The sequence below is a fragment of the Apteryx rowi genome, unplaced genomic scaffold (genome assembly GCF_003343035.1).
Source record: "Apteryx rowi isolate R43461 unplaced genomic scaffold, aptRow1 scaffold_108, whole genome shotgun sequence".
Taxonomy (NCBI): Eukaryota; Metazoa; Chordata; class Aves; order Apterygiformes; family Apterygidae; genus Apteryx; species Apteryx rowi.
In genome coordinates, this window is record NW_020447286.1 from 1,120,896 (window position 1) to 1,136,456 (window position 15,561).

Genomic DNA, 15,561 nt, shown 5'->3' on the forward strand with positions numbered 1-15,561 from the left:
CTTCCTTGCAGATGAGCACTGGTTGGGGAAAAAAAAAAAAAAAGTTATGCAAAAGTATATACACCTGTGATCTCTCTATGGCCTAAATTATCAGCCTTCCACACATCCCTCTTCTGTGCCACCACTCTACTAGAATTATTTGAAATATATATTTTCAATATTTTTACTGTTTTTCTATTGTTCTCGTATCAATCCTTTTCTATATGCTAGGCTCCCTTAGTGTTCCAGGTTCACTTGCAAAAGTATGAGAGGGAAAGAAAAGAATAATAATGTGCTAACTGAGGACAAGTTTATATAACCCTTACTATATCAGCAATATTATTGACTCGAATAGGACTCCCTGTGGGATCTTCATTGGGCAGCGTAAAGTTAGATTTTTGATGCCTGATTTATTTTAGAATTTGATATCTTGTGATTTACAAAACCCATTGTGCTAGAGACAAATCATTTAACTGTTTGGGAATGTGTTTAAGTTTTGGTTGAATTTTTTTTGCCCCTTTCATTAAGGCCTTAAGATTGTAAAAAACAGCTCTGCGTGTTCAGACCAAAAGTACTCCAGATCCAGTAGCCTGGACCAGTGTCTTCTAACGTGTGTCCTCTTCCTCTGATGTATCTTTTCACAGACTGTGAAGATTTTAACCTGTGGCCTATGTTTTCTGTGAAACAAGTTCCCTTCAAAGCCCTGGTAGATTATACAAAGAACAACAGATATTAATCAGATTACGATATGGTCTAAGTATTATTTACCTTGGGCCTCACATCAGTGTAATGTGAAGGCTGTTGGATGCATGCTAGAAAGAAAGGAAGGGAATTTAGTAGCTTAAACTTCCATTCTTGTGGAGTGGAGACCTTCAGCTTCTTACAGATTTTTAATGGTTTCAAATGTTTAAAAAGGTCTAACTTAGAGAATAGGTAGTAGAGTTCCACATGGTTATGTTCTGAGCCTGTGGTGTTCAACATATGACCTGGAAAAGGGTTGAGCAGCAAGATGAGAAAGTTTTCTGATGAAAATTTCTTTATTCAGCATAGCGAAACAAAGGAAGACTGTGAGGAATTACAAAAGGATCTTATGCAACTGAGTAGCTAAGCAATCAAATGACAAATTAAATTAATCTCGATGAATGATGTAGTGATAAACCATGGCAAAAGCCATGAGGAAGAACACGCCTATCTTCACGTATAAAATGACGGGCTATGGACTGAGCTTTACCAACGAAGAGTGAATTTCTAGGTTTATGGCACATAAAGTTCCTTGAAAATGTCAGCTTATTGCTCAGGAAGTTATTACTGGAACATATTAAATGTTAGGAATTAATAGAAAAAGAATAGAGAATTCAACAAAGAACATTATTATCACCCTGTGTAAGTGCACAATCCATCCACATCTTGAACGCTGTGGATATTTCCGGTAAAGGAACTAAGAGACATCAGATGAAGCTAGCAGGATTCATGTGCAAAACTAGAGATCAGAAGTAGGTTTTATTTCTTTAGCTTGCGCACCTGAGGAACAAATGGCCAAAGGATACTGTGAATGCTGGAAGTCTGTGTGGGTTTGGGAAGAGTCTCTACAGATACCTGGATGAAAAATCTATTGAGAGTTGCTAAGTACAGAGAAACCAGCCAAGCTCAGGGAATTAGCTGCATGGCAAATAGTTGGAGGCTGGGAGATTATCCCAGGAAACTGGCATTTTCATTAACCGTGTCCTTACTTTTTCCCAGCTAGTTACTCGTGGTCAATGTTGGAGTCTGTGTACAGGTCTGAGGAACCCTTTGGTCTGCGCCAGTATGGCCATTCTTGTGCTGTGTGATCCAAAAGGCACAAAGTCCCATTTATTATCTAGCTCTTGTAGTTTCATGTGAAGGCTGTTATAACCAGTGTGTATATATATATATACACATATATAGAAACTGGGGTTTTTTTGTGTATGTGTGTGTGTGTGTGTGTGTGTATACACACACACATATCTATAAAATGAGGCCATATGCACCTATATAATAGACACATCTAAACACATGTGTGCATATTTATTAATATACCAAAATAGGCTGGTTGCAAGCATTACTGTCTTAATAAGGCAATGAATTTAATGGGACAGCGAGTGTAAACTGGCAAAACGAAATACAGTTCACTGTTTCAATGACTATGTGGCAATAACTTGCACTGAAAAGAGGCTAGCACAAGACACTACAACAGCTTATAATTTTACATAGGAACAAGGCTATGAGTAGTTAAATATAGTTCACAGTTAATTATCCCAGCAGGATGTAAACTGGTTGTAAAACAGATTGGTAAATCTATTGGATATGCCACCTTTTTTCCAAATATAGTGAAAAACAGCAGCTGAAGTATCTCAGTAAAATAAAGTGATGAGCCAAATTCACCACTGGTATGGACTTACTCTTACGATTTATACAGATTTCTCTTTCAAAATTTCTTACCACCATTTTTACATAACCAATCAGTTTGTCTTAATTTTTTGTATTTTCATTTGTTGATATTTCTTCTTCATCATCAAATAATGGTGTTACCATAATTGTCAGGAAACAAACTTTTTCTGTGAAAACAATCTAAAAAAAAAGATAAGACAAGACATAGTATTTCAACAATCTTGAATAGATTTTTTTTCCCCCTACAGAAATTCACAGCTATACTTCCCTTCTGAAAACAAAACAAAAAATGATGGGTTTTCCCAGGGGGACGATAGTTTGGAAGTAGACAGTATCAAACAAAAATGTATTGGCTAGGTGAGCTGCAGATGAATGCTGGTGTGTGTTGACATGGCTTGCCTGTAAGCTAATGCAGAGCAAAAACATGTAAATGGTGATTTGAGCTGCACAGGAGCACGAGGAACTGAAGTCTGAGGTTTGAGAAGGCATTTTTTAGTTCTCTTGGCTTGATCATACTTTCCTAGCCTGTGAGTCTATTTCCAAAAGCAGAGTTAATTACAGCAAAGAGATAGAAGGAATGTAAATATCTGTTATATGTAACTGTGCAATAATGTACCTAATATGGGAATATTTGCCATGTAATTTAGTGGTTGATTCTTGGCAAAGTCACAATTAGTCAAGGAAAGCAAGTGATTTAATTCATGGAACAGTAACATGCACAATGGCCTTGTTTTCTCAGATCCTAGATTTATTAGTGTTCACCTGATACCAGAGAGTGACAACCCAGAAGATGACAAAATCTATTTCTTCTTCCGTGAAAATGCAATTGATGGAGAGCACACTGGAAAAGCCACTCATGCCAGAATAGGGCAGATCTGTAAGGTAAATGGTGACTTACTAGTGTGAGATTGGATATCCTTGGACACTTTGAGAGTGCTTTTAGTAACTGCATTTCCTTGCCAGTAAACTATTCTGTACTAACAGTGGCACTGTAGTGAAGCAGAGATCAGGCAGAGTGAAAAATAGTTATGGGAAAACACATAGAAAGGTGTACTTTCATTTCTCCTCTGTTTGGGAAGCTTCACAAACTGTGATGTTTTGTTTAAAAAATCATAGTCATTTTTTGAGGCTCAGAATGTGTCTGCAAAAGACTCAGTCTTTTGCAGGAAATGTGATACTTTCAGGTAGGCCAAAAACATTTGAAGAATTTACTTTTTAGAGGAATGTTAATACCTTTCCATTCCCACACTAGTGAAAAACTTTTTAAACAGAGGCAAAGGAAGATTTAAGAAATAGTTGTTTAAGCTAAGTTTTATAAATGGGCAACAATTCAGAAGACTTAATGTTTCCAGATTGATTCATCCATCCGCCCTGATAAACATCCAAATATTTTTCTGACAGACTTTAAAAAGATTTCTACAAATTAAGTGACATTCATAAATGTTATACAGCTTTGGCAACTATGGTATTTACAGTAAAATTTCATGTTAATCCATAGGCACAATTTCAATTTATCTCCTCAAGTCCAGACATAGCTGCTTGAAAACCAGTTACCCCATATGTATGGAGTCCTTGGTGTGCTTCTGCTCCAAGTTTTGCAGCTATGCATCTGAATCCACCATTCTGGCATTTTTATATACTTTCTTTATGCATAACTTGTATTTCTCCTTTGTTGCTACCCAGTTAAGGATAATAAGCTTCTTAAACCTTACCGGGATGTGGCTGGATGGGAAACCTGGAGCAAAATATTCTGCCTGCCTGTCTCTCTGTCTCCAGTGTTGTACATTTTAGAATATATAAGGAGTTCTTTCTTCTTTTTTTAGAAATGATGTCAACTGTACAGTGATACTATGAACTGTATAGTAATACCATGTAAAAGAAAAGTAATTCAGAATTATGTCTTTGAAAACAATGTTTTTCTTATGTAAAGTTTGAATTCTTTTCTATGTTTCCTACAACCAGCATCTTGAGATTATTTAAGGTATTTTGTCTGTATTCAGTTGAGATTTCAAGCAAAGACTGTTACGAGATGTTAATGCAGAATACTTTCGTTATTAGAATGACTTTGGTGGACACAGGAGCCTTGTTAACAAATGGACAACTTTCCTGAAAGCACGCCTGATTTGTTCTGTGCCAGGACCCAATGGCATTGACACACACTTTGATGAACTACGTAAGTGTTAGCTTTGAATACAGAAACATTTTCTGGGATTGCCAATACAGAAATTAACATTTTTTCCCCCTTTCTTGTTATTGTTACAGAGGATGTGTTTCTAATGAACTCAAAAGACCCTAAAAATCCAATAGTCTATGGAGTGTTTACAACTTCCAGGTACAGAATGTATCATTTTACTTGCATGGAAACTTGGGTGGCTGCTTGTTTGAAAGAGGTCTCTTTGTTAAAAATGTTTTTAAGAAACAAAATTTTCTTAACCTTTGAACTGAAAAGTCAGTGGCAGTAAGCAGCAATGAATTAGGTTTCTTGTCTTGTGAGCAACGTACATCATCACTCTGAACCAAGTAATCACCAGGACTATCAGTTCCTCCGGCTGTTCCTGCCTTTGAATTGGCCTGTAATAGTGGAGATCAGAAATTGCAGCCCTTCCCACGTAGATCTGGGAAAATCACACAGGTCTTCAATATTGCTTATTTGGGGGAGGGGTAAAAGTGAAAAACTCTCATGTGGGAAATTGGCTACTCAGCAAGGTATTAGTAAAAATACTGTGGAAATCTGGAAAAATTAAAAATCTTTCAAAGTTGTATTGCTTCACCGTGCCTAACTGTGGCTTGAATGCTTTGGTTGCACTGTGCTTTCCCTAAGAACAAAATTATACTTGGCCTGAGGAAGGTCTGCAGTACTGGTGGTAGAGAGCATTGCTACTTTTATCTATGAAGGACAAAGATTTTAGCTTTTAAATAGAAAGAATGTTTCTAAAGATAACCGTGCATAGAGGAGGGAGATTTACAAGTACTTACTGTCTTCAGTAAGAAATCTCAGGGCAAGAAACAGCACTGCAGTTTGCGTGTGTGCTGCCCAAATGACGAAAGACAATACCAAAAAAGAAAAAAAAAAAGTGAAATAAAGCAAAAAATCGAATAGTGCCCTAGAGACAAGCCTGTTGACATTTACTCAAGTTGGGGCTTTGGCCTTATGGGGACAATATGTTTTAAAGAGTGGAATAGCAGCCATATGCTTAGCAAAATATCTGGGAGATCGTATCAGTTCTGCTGAACTTTCACAGGAGGTGAGTTGGGATTGCTCTGAGAGCATGTCAGAGTTTTGGTAATCAGCACATGTAATAAATTAGAAAGCAACAAGCTGCTATTCCCACAGCTCTCCTACTTGATTAAATGGACAGATAATTTAAAGAACTTGACTTGATTTCTTCTTCCCTGGTTTTTAGTAATATCTTCAAGGGGTCGGCGGTGTGTATGTACAGCATGACGGACGTGAGGAGGGTATTCCTTGGTCCCTACGCTCACAGAGACGGCCCCAACTACCAGTGGGTCCCATACCAAGGGCGAGTGCCGTATCCACGGCCGGGAACTGTGAGTACCCTAGGAAACCTAGTAATCTAAAAAGAGAAAACCATGGAAAATATTCTCACACATTACATGGTCCTTGAGCTGAGATCCAAGAAAGAAACAGAAAGAGATAGTGGTGCAGAGGGAGTGGTGTAAGGGAAAATCAACAATTTCCCCAGGTCCAGACTTTACTAATTTCTTCTAAATCATGAAGCTTTAGAAGTAGCTAGTAGCTTCATTTGGACTTTCATGTGGTCATTCATATTAACTTCAGGAGAAGTTTGAGCAGTGGCTGAAGAGCTTTGCTGAAGGTCAAAAGTTTAATAAACCACTCTGCATTATTCTGTCTTTGGAATTTGTATTTGTAACAGTTATTGAATGAACCATTCTTAATGAATACAAAACAGAGCATCTGCCTGGTTGTTAATAAATATGCAATTGTTCTCACCATTGAATTCAATACAAAAGACAGATATTTCTGCCATGGATGATGGAATGACTGTAATGACTTCTACTAGCACTTTTTTTTTTTTTTTAATCTGTATTTTGACTTTTGTCTTTGTTTCTGATTTATGAATGACTAAAACATCAGTGCTATAAGACACATGTATCTGCAACTCCCCAACTACTGATGTCATGAGGTTCTAGAAGTATTTCACTGTCTCTAACATTGCCACTAGTCTAAGAAGACAGGACAGTTATGAAAAAAAAAATCTATATTAATTATATATACTGGGATAGCTCCTCGACAGGTATAAATAGACTTGGCCCATTTAAACCCTGGAATATCATTGCTGAAGATTTAATCCATATATATATGTATGTATGTATGTTTGTATGTATGTATATATGTATGTACACACATATATAATATATGTGTGTGTATATATATATCTGCCCATAACATTCTTTAAAAAGTATCCTTAAATTAAGGCTGAAAACAAACCAGGAATACCTTAGATGCTTTTTAAATCACCAGATTCTTATTTTTGTTTGGTATTTTAAAAATCGTTCTTTCAGACTAATTTTTTCAACTTTTTTTCAACTGTTCTTTCAACTAATTTCCAACAGTTAGACAATATATATGCTTAGCCTCATGAAAATTACTTCCTACATAAAAGAAAACAATGGCTGCCTGACAGCTGGATTGCACAGCACTCCTCTCTCCCTGCATATGATTGCTAATGGGATTCCTAACTTTTTTCAGAGTTAAAACACAAGCTCTGCAGCATCAAGAGGGATTTCTTTCCTCATGTGGTGCTGAACCTTTTTTTCCCTAATCACTGTAGTTAATGTTGAAATGTCAGATTAAAAAAAAAAAAAAAAAGTATTGTTTATGTCCCTTTGGAAAATATGAATGAGTAGATATTTTCTGTGTTGCTTGTATAACAAGCTGGAAAACAGGGACCTGAATCCAGCTTCTAGGCCAATGGCCTAAGCCACCAGATCTTTTGCCAAAATAGTGAAATATAGTTTAAGTGACAGATACACTATTTCTGGCTACCTTCTCAGGATGGATTTTTACACTTAGAATCTCACTAAAAAATACCTATACTAAAATTCACAAGTAAAGTGATAAAGGAGTAGTTGAGGCCAGCAGTTTTTCCCAGCTCACTGCCAGTGACTCTAACCCTGATGTCTACCACTTAGTGCATTTTTGTTCTTGTAGTTGCTGAAATCATTCTCTTGTATTAATAAGATAAAACTGAGTTTTAAAATGAGGGATGTTTCTGGCTGAAACTGAGCTTTTTGTTTCTAAAGTGATAACATTTGATTTGTTTTTGATGTCTTTGAAGATCTGTTGAGAATACAGGAGAAAGATTTTTGAAGTTCCTTTAGATGTCAGTGTTGTGGCTTCCTTTTCCCAAAACAGGGAAAGGGAAGGGAGAAATAAAACTTGAGCTTCTTACAGTGATTCGGTTCCAGACTGTACTTTTACAGTGCTGAATTATCTGAGGAATTTCATAGGTGAGATGCCAATAAACTTCTTGAGCATCTGGTGACTTGCCCAGTATGAGTAAAGGAAAGGAAAATTAATGGTTCTTTTGAAAAGTCAGAAATCTTTGTAAATAGTTCTACATCAGCTTCACTTCATCTTCCTTTACCTTTTACAAAGAAATTACCAGGATTTTTCCTTTAAATTCTATAGAAATTTTGTTTTTTAACCTTTAAACTTTATTTGGAAGAGGTGGGAGGATTTCTTATGTATATTTCATATCTTCTTATAAATTCATACCTGACTTTTGGTGAATTCAGAACCCCAATTTTTTCTAGTTTATGGTACCAAGAGTCTATCTTCAGCTATGAGCAAAGCACTTTTTGTTCCTACTGATATCAAAGTGAATGGCTGTAGCTTTGGATTTATTATGTTGAATTCCTTAATAGGTCAGTTAAGGTATATCCTAGCCAATTTTTCTTAACTGATCAAAAACACTACATAGCATACTGAGGGCCAATGGATGTTAAATGCAAGAGTTCTTTTGACTCCACTTGAATCCAAGATAGGGCTCATTTCTCCAACTTTATGAGATTATTCATATTCATGCCTAACTTAAGGCACCAGAATAGTTTGTTTTCTTGATATCAGTGAGATCAGTCAGGTGTATAAACTTGAGTTCTGGTGCTTGGCCCATTAGCTTGAGCTGCACCAACTGATATCAAAAGCAGTCTTGTCATTAGCGACAAAGATAATGTCTTCATTTTGTGCCCTGGCTTTGTGACATGACAGGACTTGTCTCCTCAGGACAACTCAGATTTTATGTGGGCTGAGACTCCTCTGCAAGCAGTTTATGAGGCTAAATCGCCTATTGATGGTGCCCATTTCACTCTAGTGAAAAGAGAGGGAGTTATGGCAAATAGATTTTTCATTTCAGTATCTCAGCCAGGTTCCTAAAGAGGGGTGGGATGAATGTGAGCCACAGTCTAGTCCAGGTAATAAGCTTTAGATTTAAAGACACAAAATTACTGCCATTCTTTATTCTCATAAAAGTACGGCATCCAAACGGTAGTCTGGTCTTTAGAATCAGGTTTCTCATTTAAATACATAGAAACTAATGCTAGTTTTATGTGATTTTTTTTCTGCATAAAATACATTTTGGTCAACATTGCTGCCAGTAAAATCTTTTCTTAGAAAATGAGCCAGAAAGTAAATATCCAAGCATTTGAAACACAGCTGAAATGCATTTACTTTAAAACTGAAATGAATATTCATTTACTGTTTTTCAGTGTTTGCCCAGCTGCAATTAACAATACTTAGTACTTGTGTAGTGATTTTTCTACTTAAAGCACTTTACATAAATTATCTAATTAATCATTATCTAATTAATCTGAGTAATTAGTATTGAACTGTAGTTAGAATATTAATCCAGATGTAAAGCAAACTTTGAAATTGAAGTGTCAAATTTTAAACACAAATCTTAAGACAAACTATGGCTTGGCCAATGATTATGAAAGCCTATCTGATTATATCTGGATAATATTTCAGTATGAAAGAGCAAGAATATATAATAATAAAAAGCCTGAAAATTATTGACCCAATAAAGTAAGTGACTAACTTGTTTTCTTGTTTTTGTTTATTCTGCTCCTCATACATTAATCAAAAGTTCCTTCCTCCCTCCTTCCCTTCCTTCTTTCCATGCCATGTAATGGAGCAGAATGCTGGAATTTACTTACTTACAAATATGACAAAAAGGGACAATTTACACCTTATATATCTGTGTGCTTGAAGTGTCCCTGTGCTGCATATACCAACTACTCTTTTTGACGACATTGATTTTTTAATTTCATTTCTGATGAATTATTAATAATCTGGATCAAGGTGATAGCAAAGACAATCGATTTCTTCTGCTGAGCATTCCTGCAAGGTCTGGGTTCTTGCTTAGTAACATGTTGCCCTCTGGGTTTTTAATTTATTTGCTGGATATTCTATATGTGTAAATAAAAGGCAAATTATCTAGAGCATTTTAACACCAGTTGTTTGTATTTTAGGTTCAAATTCTGTGAACATAATCACTGTCAACTGGGTTTCACAGTTGTATATGTCTGAAATAGATATCTAAGAAAAGATTAGCAGTTAGGGACACTAAGTTCTCTGCTCTATATCTTTGGACTAGTGATTTAATGTCATTGTGGCTCATCTTCCTCATGCGTTCTACTATTAATAATACTTACTTTGAAGTAATATCTAATTGTTCATAAAATATTTAGAAATTATGTAAAAAAGACAAGGGCAAGTAGTGGTAATTACCCACAGTCCTAGAGTCTTCCCATAGGGAGCTGAGGTAAGTGAAAGGGAAGGAGTGTTTTCGTGGATGTCAAAGCCATGGTCCTACCTCTTCTTCCCTTCTCAGCCTCAACTTTTTTGCTCATAGTGGGAGAACAATGGCAGATTTCCCAGATCATAGAGGCAAAACTGACTGGCCTATCCATGACCATAGAAGGTGGCAAAGGGACTCTTTATTGTGTTAGTGCACAGGGACCAAAAACAGCTTAATCACAAGTGGACACTGTAAATTTTCCATTATTGTGCAGTATGGGACAGTAAGGATACAGACAATCAACTAGAACCTATTTCAGAGAGAGCTATCTCACCTAACCATACATAGCGATAGTATCAGCGGCAACAGCTGCTGGTCACACGAGGCTTTCTTTAGAATCAATGGAGGGAAAAGAGACATATTTAGGACACGATTCATTTGACTTATTTTACACTCACTGACTTACTTAAGATGGGATAAATTGTGCCTTTCCTCTCCATTTAAGATAAAAGGACCCTAGGGTGCGTAGCTCATGTAGATGTAAATAATACGTCACATTTAGCCAAACTGTTTCCTAACTGCTCAAATTAGAATATCTGCAGACATAATTTAGTGTAACAGGATCCGTGTTATCAGGGCTACGGGGATGACACAGGTACATTGAGACAATCAGGAGTTTGAAAAGTCAGCAGAAGAGGGAATTGTCCTGGCAGTTAAGGATTTGATTCAACAGCCTAGGAAAATAATTGATTTACAGTCAACTTCAGAAGAGAATACTTTGAAACCAGGGTGATGGCATGGTTAATTAATTTTATGTGGTATAGATAAACAAATACTGAACTTGCTGGTCTTGTACAGAATGATTCTAGAAAATTTAAGGTTTCTTTCTTCTGCCAATTAAAGATCAATACTAATCAGTAAATTACTGAAAATCCATGTTCACTGTATAATAGTAAGAAAAATGATGTATGCTGATCATTTACATTCTGTTAACTGTATTGATTTAAATCCAGACTAGATAAATAAATAAACAAATATAACAGAGACATTAGTGGCAGAATTAATTGTTGTTGCCTATCATGGAACAATTAGATCCCTTGCCATAGTTTATTATAGACTGAAGAAGTTGGGGTGATTGCAGTGAAATGGATTTTTAATGTTTCTATTGATCAGTAATAAAATTCTCTTTTTTACTCTTAGTGTCCCAGTAAAACCTTTGGAGGCTTTGATTCTACTAAGGACCTTCCTGATGAAGTTATAACATTTGCAAGAAGTCATCCAGCCATGTACAACCCGGTGTTCCCTATCAACAACCGTCCAATTATGATCAAAACAGATGTGGATTACCAGTTCACCCAGATAGTAGTAGATCGAGTTGATGCAGAAGATGGCCAATATGATGTGATGTTCATTGGCACAGGTGAGAATTCTTGAATCTGCACTATATTCATTACAGAGGCATAGATAAGATAAAATTTCATAATCTGAAAGACAGAACACTGATTTATGTTCCAGTGTATATGGGTGGAAATTTGGGGCAAGACTCAAAACTGTGGGGGGGGGAAGGCCTTTGTGTTGCATAAGTATTCTCTGTTACAGGTTCAAGCTATGGCCTGCACAGCTTCATTCTTTAGGAGCTTTGCCAACTGGAGTAAGATCAAACTGTTCTCTTTTCAGCTACTGTTATTCAGGAGCTTTATTAGAAATATCTTGCCCCATTAATTATAATTTACTATTAAAATGCAGGTTTTGAGGTACTCATTTTGAAACACATCATAAGAGGTATTAACATGAATGAGGCAAGTTTCCAGGTATGGGAAATGTCTTGTGTGCCTTTCAAGTATTTCAAGTATTGCTTTAAGATGCCCAGCTCTTTAGCCAGAAGAATCATCATTTTACTTAAGATGCAGTTATCTGGCAGATGCACAGTGTTTTAAAAAAGACTGGTACTCAAATAGAAACCTGATATCCTTTCAAAAGCATTTGCAGAATCACACAGCTTGGAAATCTTATCAAAAGCAGAAATATGCATTCAGAGAAGGCAACTTTCCAGAAAGGTGATAACGAGAAATGGCAGTGGCCAGAAATTAGCTTCTGTACATGTGCTTAGGTCTAGTGTCTTCAGAAGAACTATACTGCTTATCAATTGGTGGATCTGCTCTTTCACCTTTGATGATTTTTCATTAGTTGGCTGATGTTTCAGTTATGTTGAATAAAAGTATTTCAAATTTTTATTGAACGTAATTGCTAGCAATTAGACATTGGCATCATGAAGTCAAAACAAAAGAAACCACTGTTCTTTTTCAGCCTTGGATCAAAAATTATCTGTCTAGCTGTCTGTCTTATAACAGGCCAGTTTCTGACTTGCTTTAAGTACAGTTTTGGTGCTCTAGACTCGGGGCCAGATTTCCAAAGCAGTAAATCTCAAGGTCTCTTTCATGCTGATGCCTGAAATATGTTATGAGTAAACTGAGAGCTGATGAAGCTTTGTGTACCAAACATACTGCATGTGCAGCAATTCAGAACATTTACTGTAGGAAATGTAGCTCTGCAAAAAGTGTTCCAGCTCTTGGAAGCTGTGAACTGAGTTATTAAATGCCAGTGTAACAATATGTTCTTGTGTAAAACATCGCTAAGTAGTTTCGTATTATTTTACACAACATTTTTTCCACCACTGAGCAATACTAGCAAGTTTATTGCCATCTTATCGTTGACAGTGTTTTGTGCCTTTCAACAAGTCTTCTATGACTTGACTCAGCCCACAAAAAAAATTAATGGCAATACTCCCCTTGGCTGAAGTGTGAGAAAATAAGCCTTTCTGCATTCAGGGTATGATCTAGTCCACTAAACATAAGCAACTGATCTATGCCTGCATCTTAAGCACAAGAGGTGGCATTTATGTCACCTAAGTTTGCTAGCCAGTCTAAGAAAGATGCCTTAGCCTCTTAAGTGAGAAAGGTAAGTACTTCCAGAGAGAGATTCATTCTGTCTTCTTGGAGACCTCGGTTAGAGTAAGATGAATAGTTACGCAGAAGTTCCTGTCTGTCTTCAGGGAGTGCAGATGACTTGCTTAAAACTGATCTATAACTTTTCGATAGTTATCATAATGTACAGTGGTTCTCATCTAATCACTCAGGCAAGCTGTTCCTCTGAAGAAGCCTCAATGGTATCTTGCTCTTACTTTTGAGTTGAGGACTTGAACACTCATTTAATTCACTAAACCTTTAAAATTCAGGCTCATGGTAAGTGCTCTGGAATCCATCCACCTCTGCTGCTATTTGTGCCCAAGAACTGTAAGAAAAGTACTGAAATGTTATTACTTGCATTTGCCAAAAAAGGTTTCAGCACCAAAAAGCACAGCTTCATAAGTGCAGTGTGTGATTATTTCTCGCAACATTACACTTGTGAATAGAAACGGCTCTTTTTCCAGCAGGAGGTTACCTCCTCACGGGACTAGAGTCTGAGCTGGGACACCCAGGCCTGGGCACAGGGAGACGAAAGGTGCACCATAGTCTTCTGAGCTCATTTTCCTTATTGCGATTTTCAGAGTGAGGAAAGAGCATCTTCCATGCTGCTGCAAAAGGAAAGGAGGCAGAACTAAGGCCCTGTCTCCACCGCGCCAGAAACCATCCCTGCTCAAAGCAAAAGTAACAAGGAAAGAGATACACAATCAGTGCAAATTGCATCTTCCCCAAACAAAGGACAAACTGGGAAGATTAGGGGCTCTAGTCGCAGTCTAGTTTCTTGTCAAGTCCTGTTGATCAGGACTTGCGGCAAAGCCAGAACTTAGCCCTTTGGGATATGACTGGATTTTTCTGTGCAGGTCTGTCCCATCAGATTAGATACACTTCTCTATTTTCCCATTGCCATTGCAACAATCTACATTATTCCCACATGCTGCTGAATTTCAATATGTTAAGGAAACACTTTTTTTTTTTTAATGATGATAATTGAACACAACATAATTAATAGCTCATCTAGTGCGGTCGGATTTTCCTTTCCTGTGGGTAAAATCTCTGGCCAAGCAGTTTCTTTCCCACTGTGATTGTACCAGAGTGCTTAGGTACTTCACAGTGAAAATAAAATCATACTGGAATGCTGGAAAATATATGAGAAAGAACAGGATTTAAAATAGCCACTTAGTGCATATCCTCGGTGTCTGCTGTTTGGGCTCATTTGGCACAGTCAAGGTACATCTGTCAGTAAAGCAAATTAATAACAGTAATCTTATCTTACTTACTGGAGCCTATTGATCCTAAAGGAGAAGGCTGATTCCACTTGTGTGAAATTGTTTGAAATACTACTCTGTAAAACTTGATCTAGAACTCAGATAAAGCTCCACTTTGGTACCTGCAGCTTCATCAGAGTCGCCGTAGTGATTAACATACTGTATCTTTGACCTCAGAGGCTTTCTCTAGCAACTATAGTTATACATATAGTTATATATATAGCAACTGCAGGATCCTCTTAAAAGAACGACTTTTTTTTGGAAACAGTATAACGTTGGGAACTCATGTCTCCTCAATGCTCCACTCAGATTCTACAGTTTCACTTGCTTTGTTTTATCAAAATTCCACCTATATTTCTGGAAGGCAGCATTGATGGCCTGTGACGGGTGACAGGCATAGTCCAATACAGAATACAGTTGTGATATATAGCTAAACTATTATATTTATTAGATCAAAGTTTTCCTTATGGCTCTTACAGTACAGTTTCCTCAAAACGACAGTCATCAAATTGGGCTCAAGATAATTAAGGAAATGCATTCATCCATTATAACAAACTTTAGCAACATTATCTGTTGTTCTGAATTATTATGTTGTAGAAATGTGGATTTTTTTTTCTTTTGTCATTCTTTATTCATTTTCAAGTTTATAATGCATTTTTTTCTGTAGTGTTCTGACTACTTCTTGAATTAAATATATTCAATTACTAGCACTAACCATAGTGTAAACCACTGTCAAAACAACTTATCTAGTATCTTTTACTAGCTTAATTTGTTCATGAAACTGTCTAAATAAAAAGAAAGTTTGGGGGGTTTTTTGTTTGTTTTGTTTTTTAAGAAAGAACTGTTTTTCTTTTTAAAACAAAATCTATGAATTTAGGACTAAGGAAAGAGAACTGTAGTTATTTTGTGGAAAAAAAAACAAAAAACACTTCTTTCTAAACTCCCAAAAATACATACATAGAAACCAACACCTGCTTAAAGGGGAGCAGATGGAAAAATGAAAATCTAAGTTCTACAGGGTATTATAAGAGTTCCAGAACATTTTAATCCAAATTCACAGAATCGCAGAATCGCTGAGGTTGGAAGGGACCTCTGGAGATCATCTAGTCCAACCCCCCTGCTCAAGCAGGGTCACCTAGAGCACACTGCACAGGATCGCGTCCA

At 36.7% G+C, this 15,561-nt stretch overlaps 1 protein-coding gene across 1 annotated transcript in view; it reads left to right on the forward strand.

Annotated features, from left to right (window-relative positions):
- The window catches only part of SEMA3A (semaphorin 3A), a 173,860-nt gene that overhangs the window by 131,699 nt on the left and 26,600 nt on the right, over positions 1-15,561 (forward strand). Inside the window, exons 8-12 of the mRNA XM_026071286.1 lie at positions 3,128-3,270; positions 4,447-4,561; positions 4,651-4,720; positions 5,793-5,937; positions 11,370-11,589. Of these exons, the coding sequence (XP_025927071.1) occupies positions 3,128-3,270; positions 4,447-4,561; positions 4,651-4,720; positions 5,793-5,937; positions 11,370-11,589 (693 nt within the window). The remainder of the gene's footprint in view (positions 1-3,127; positions 3,271-4,446; positions 4,562-4,650; positions 4,721-5,792; positions 5,938-11,369; positions 11,590-15,561) is intronic.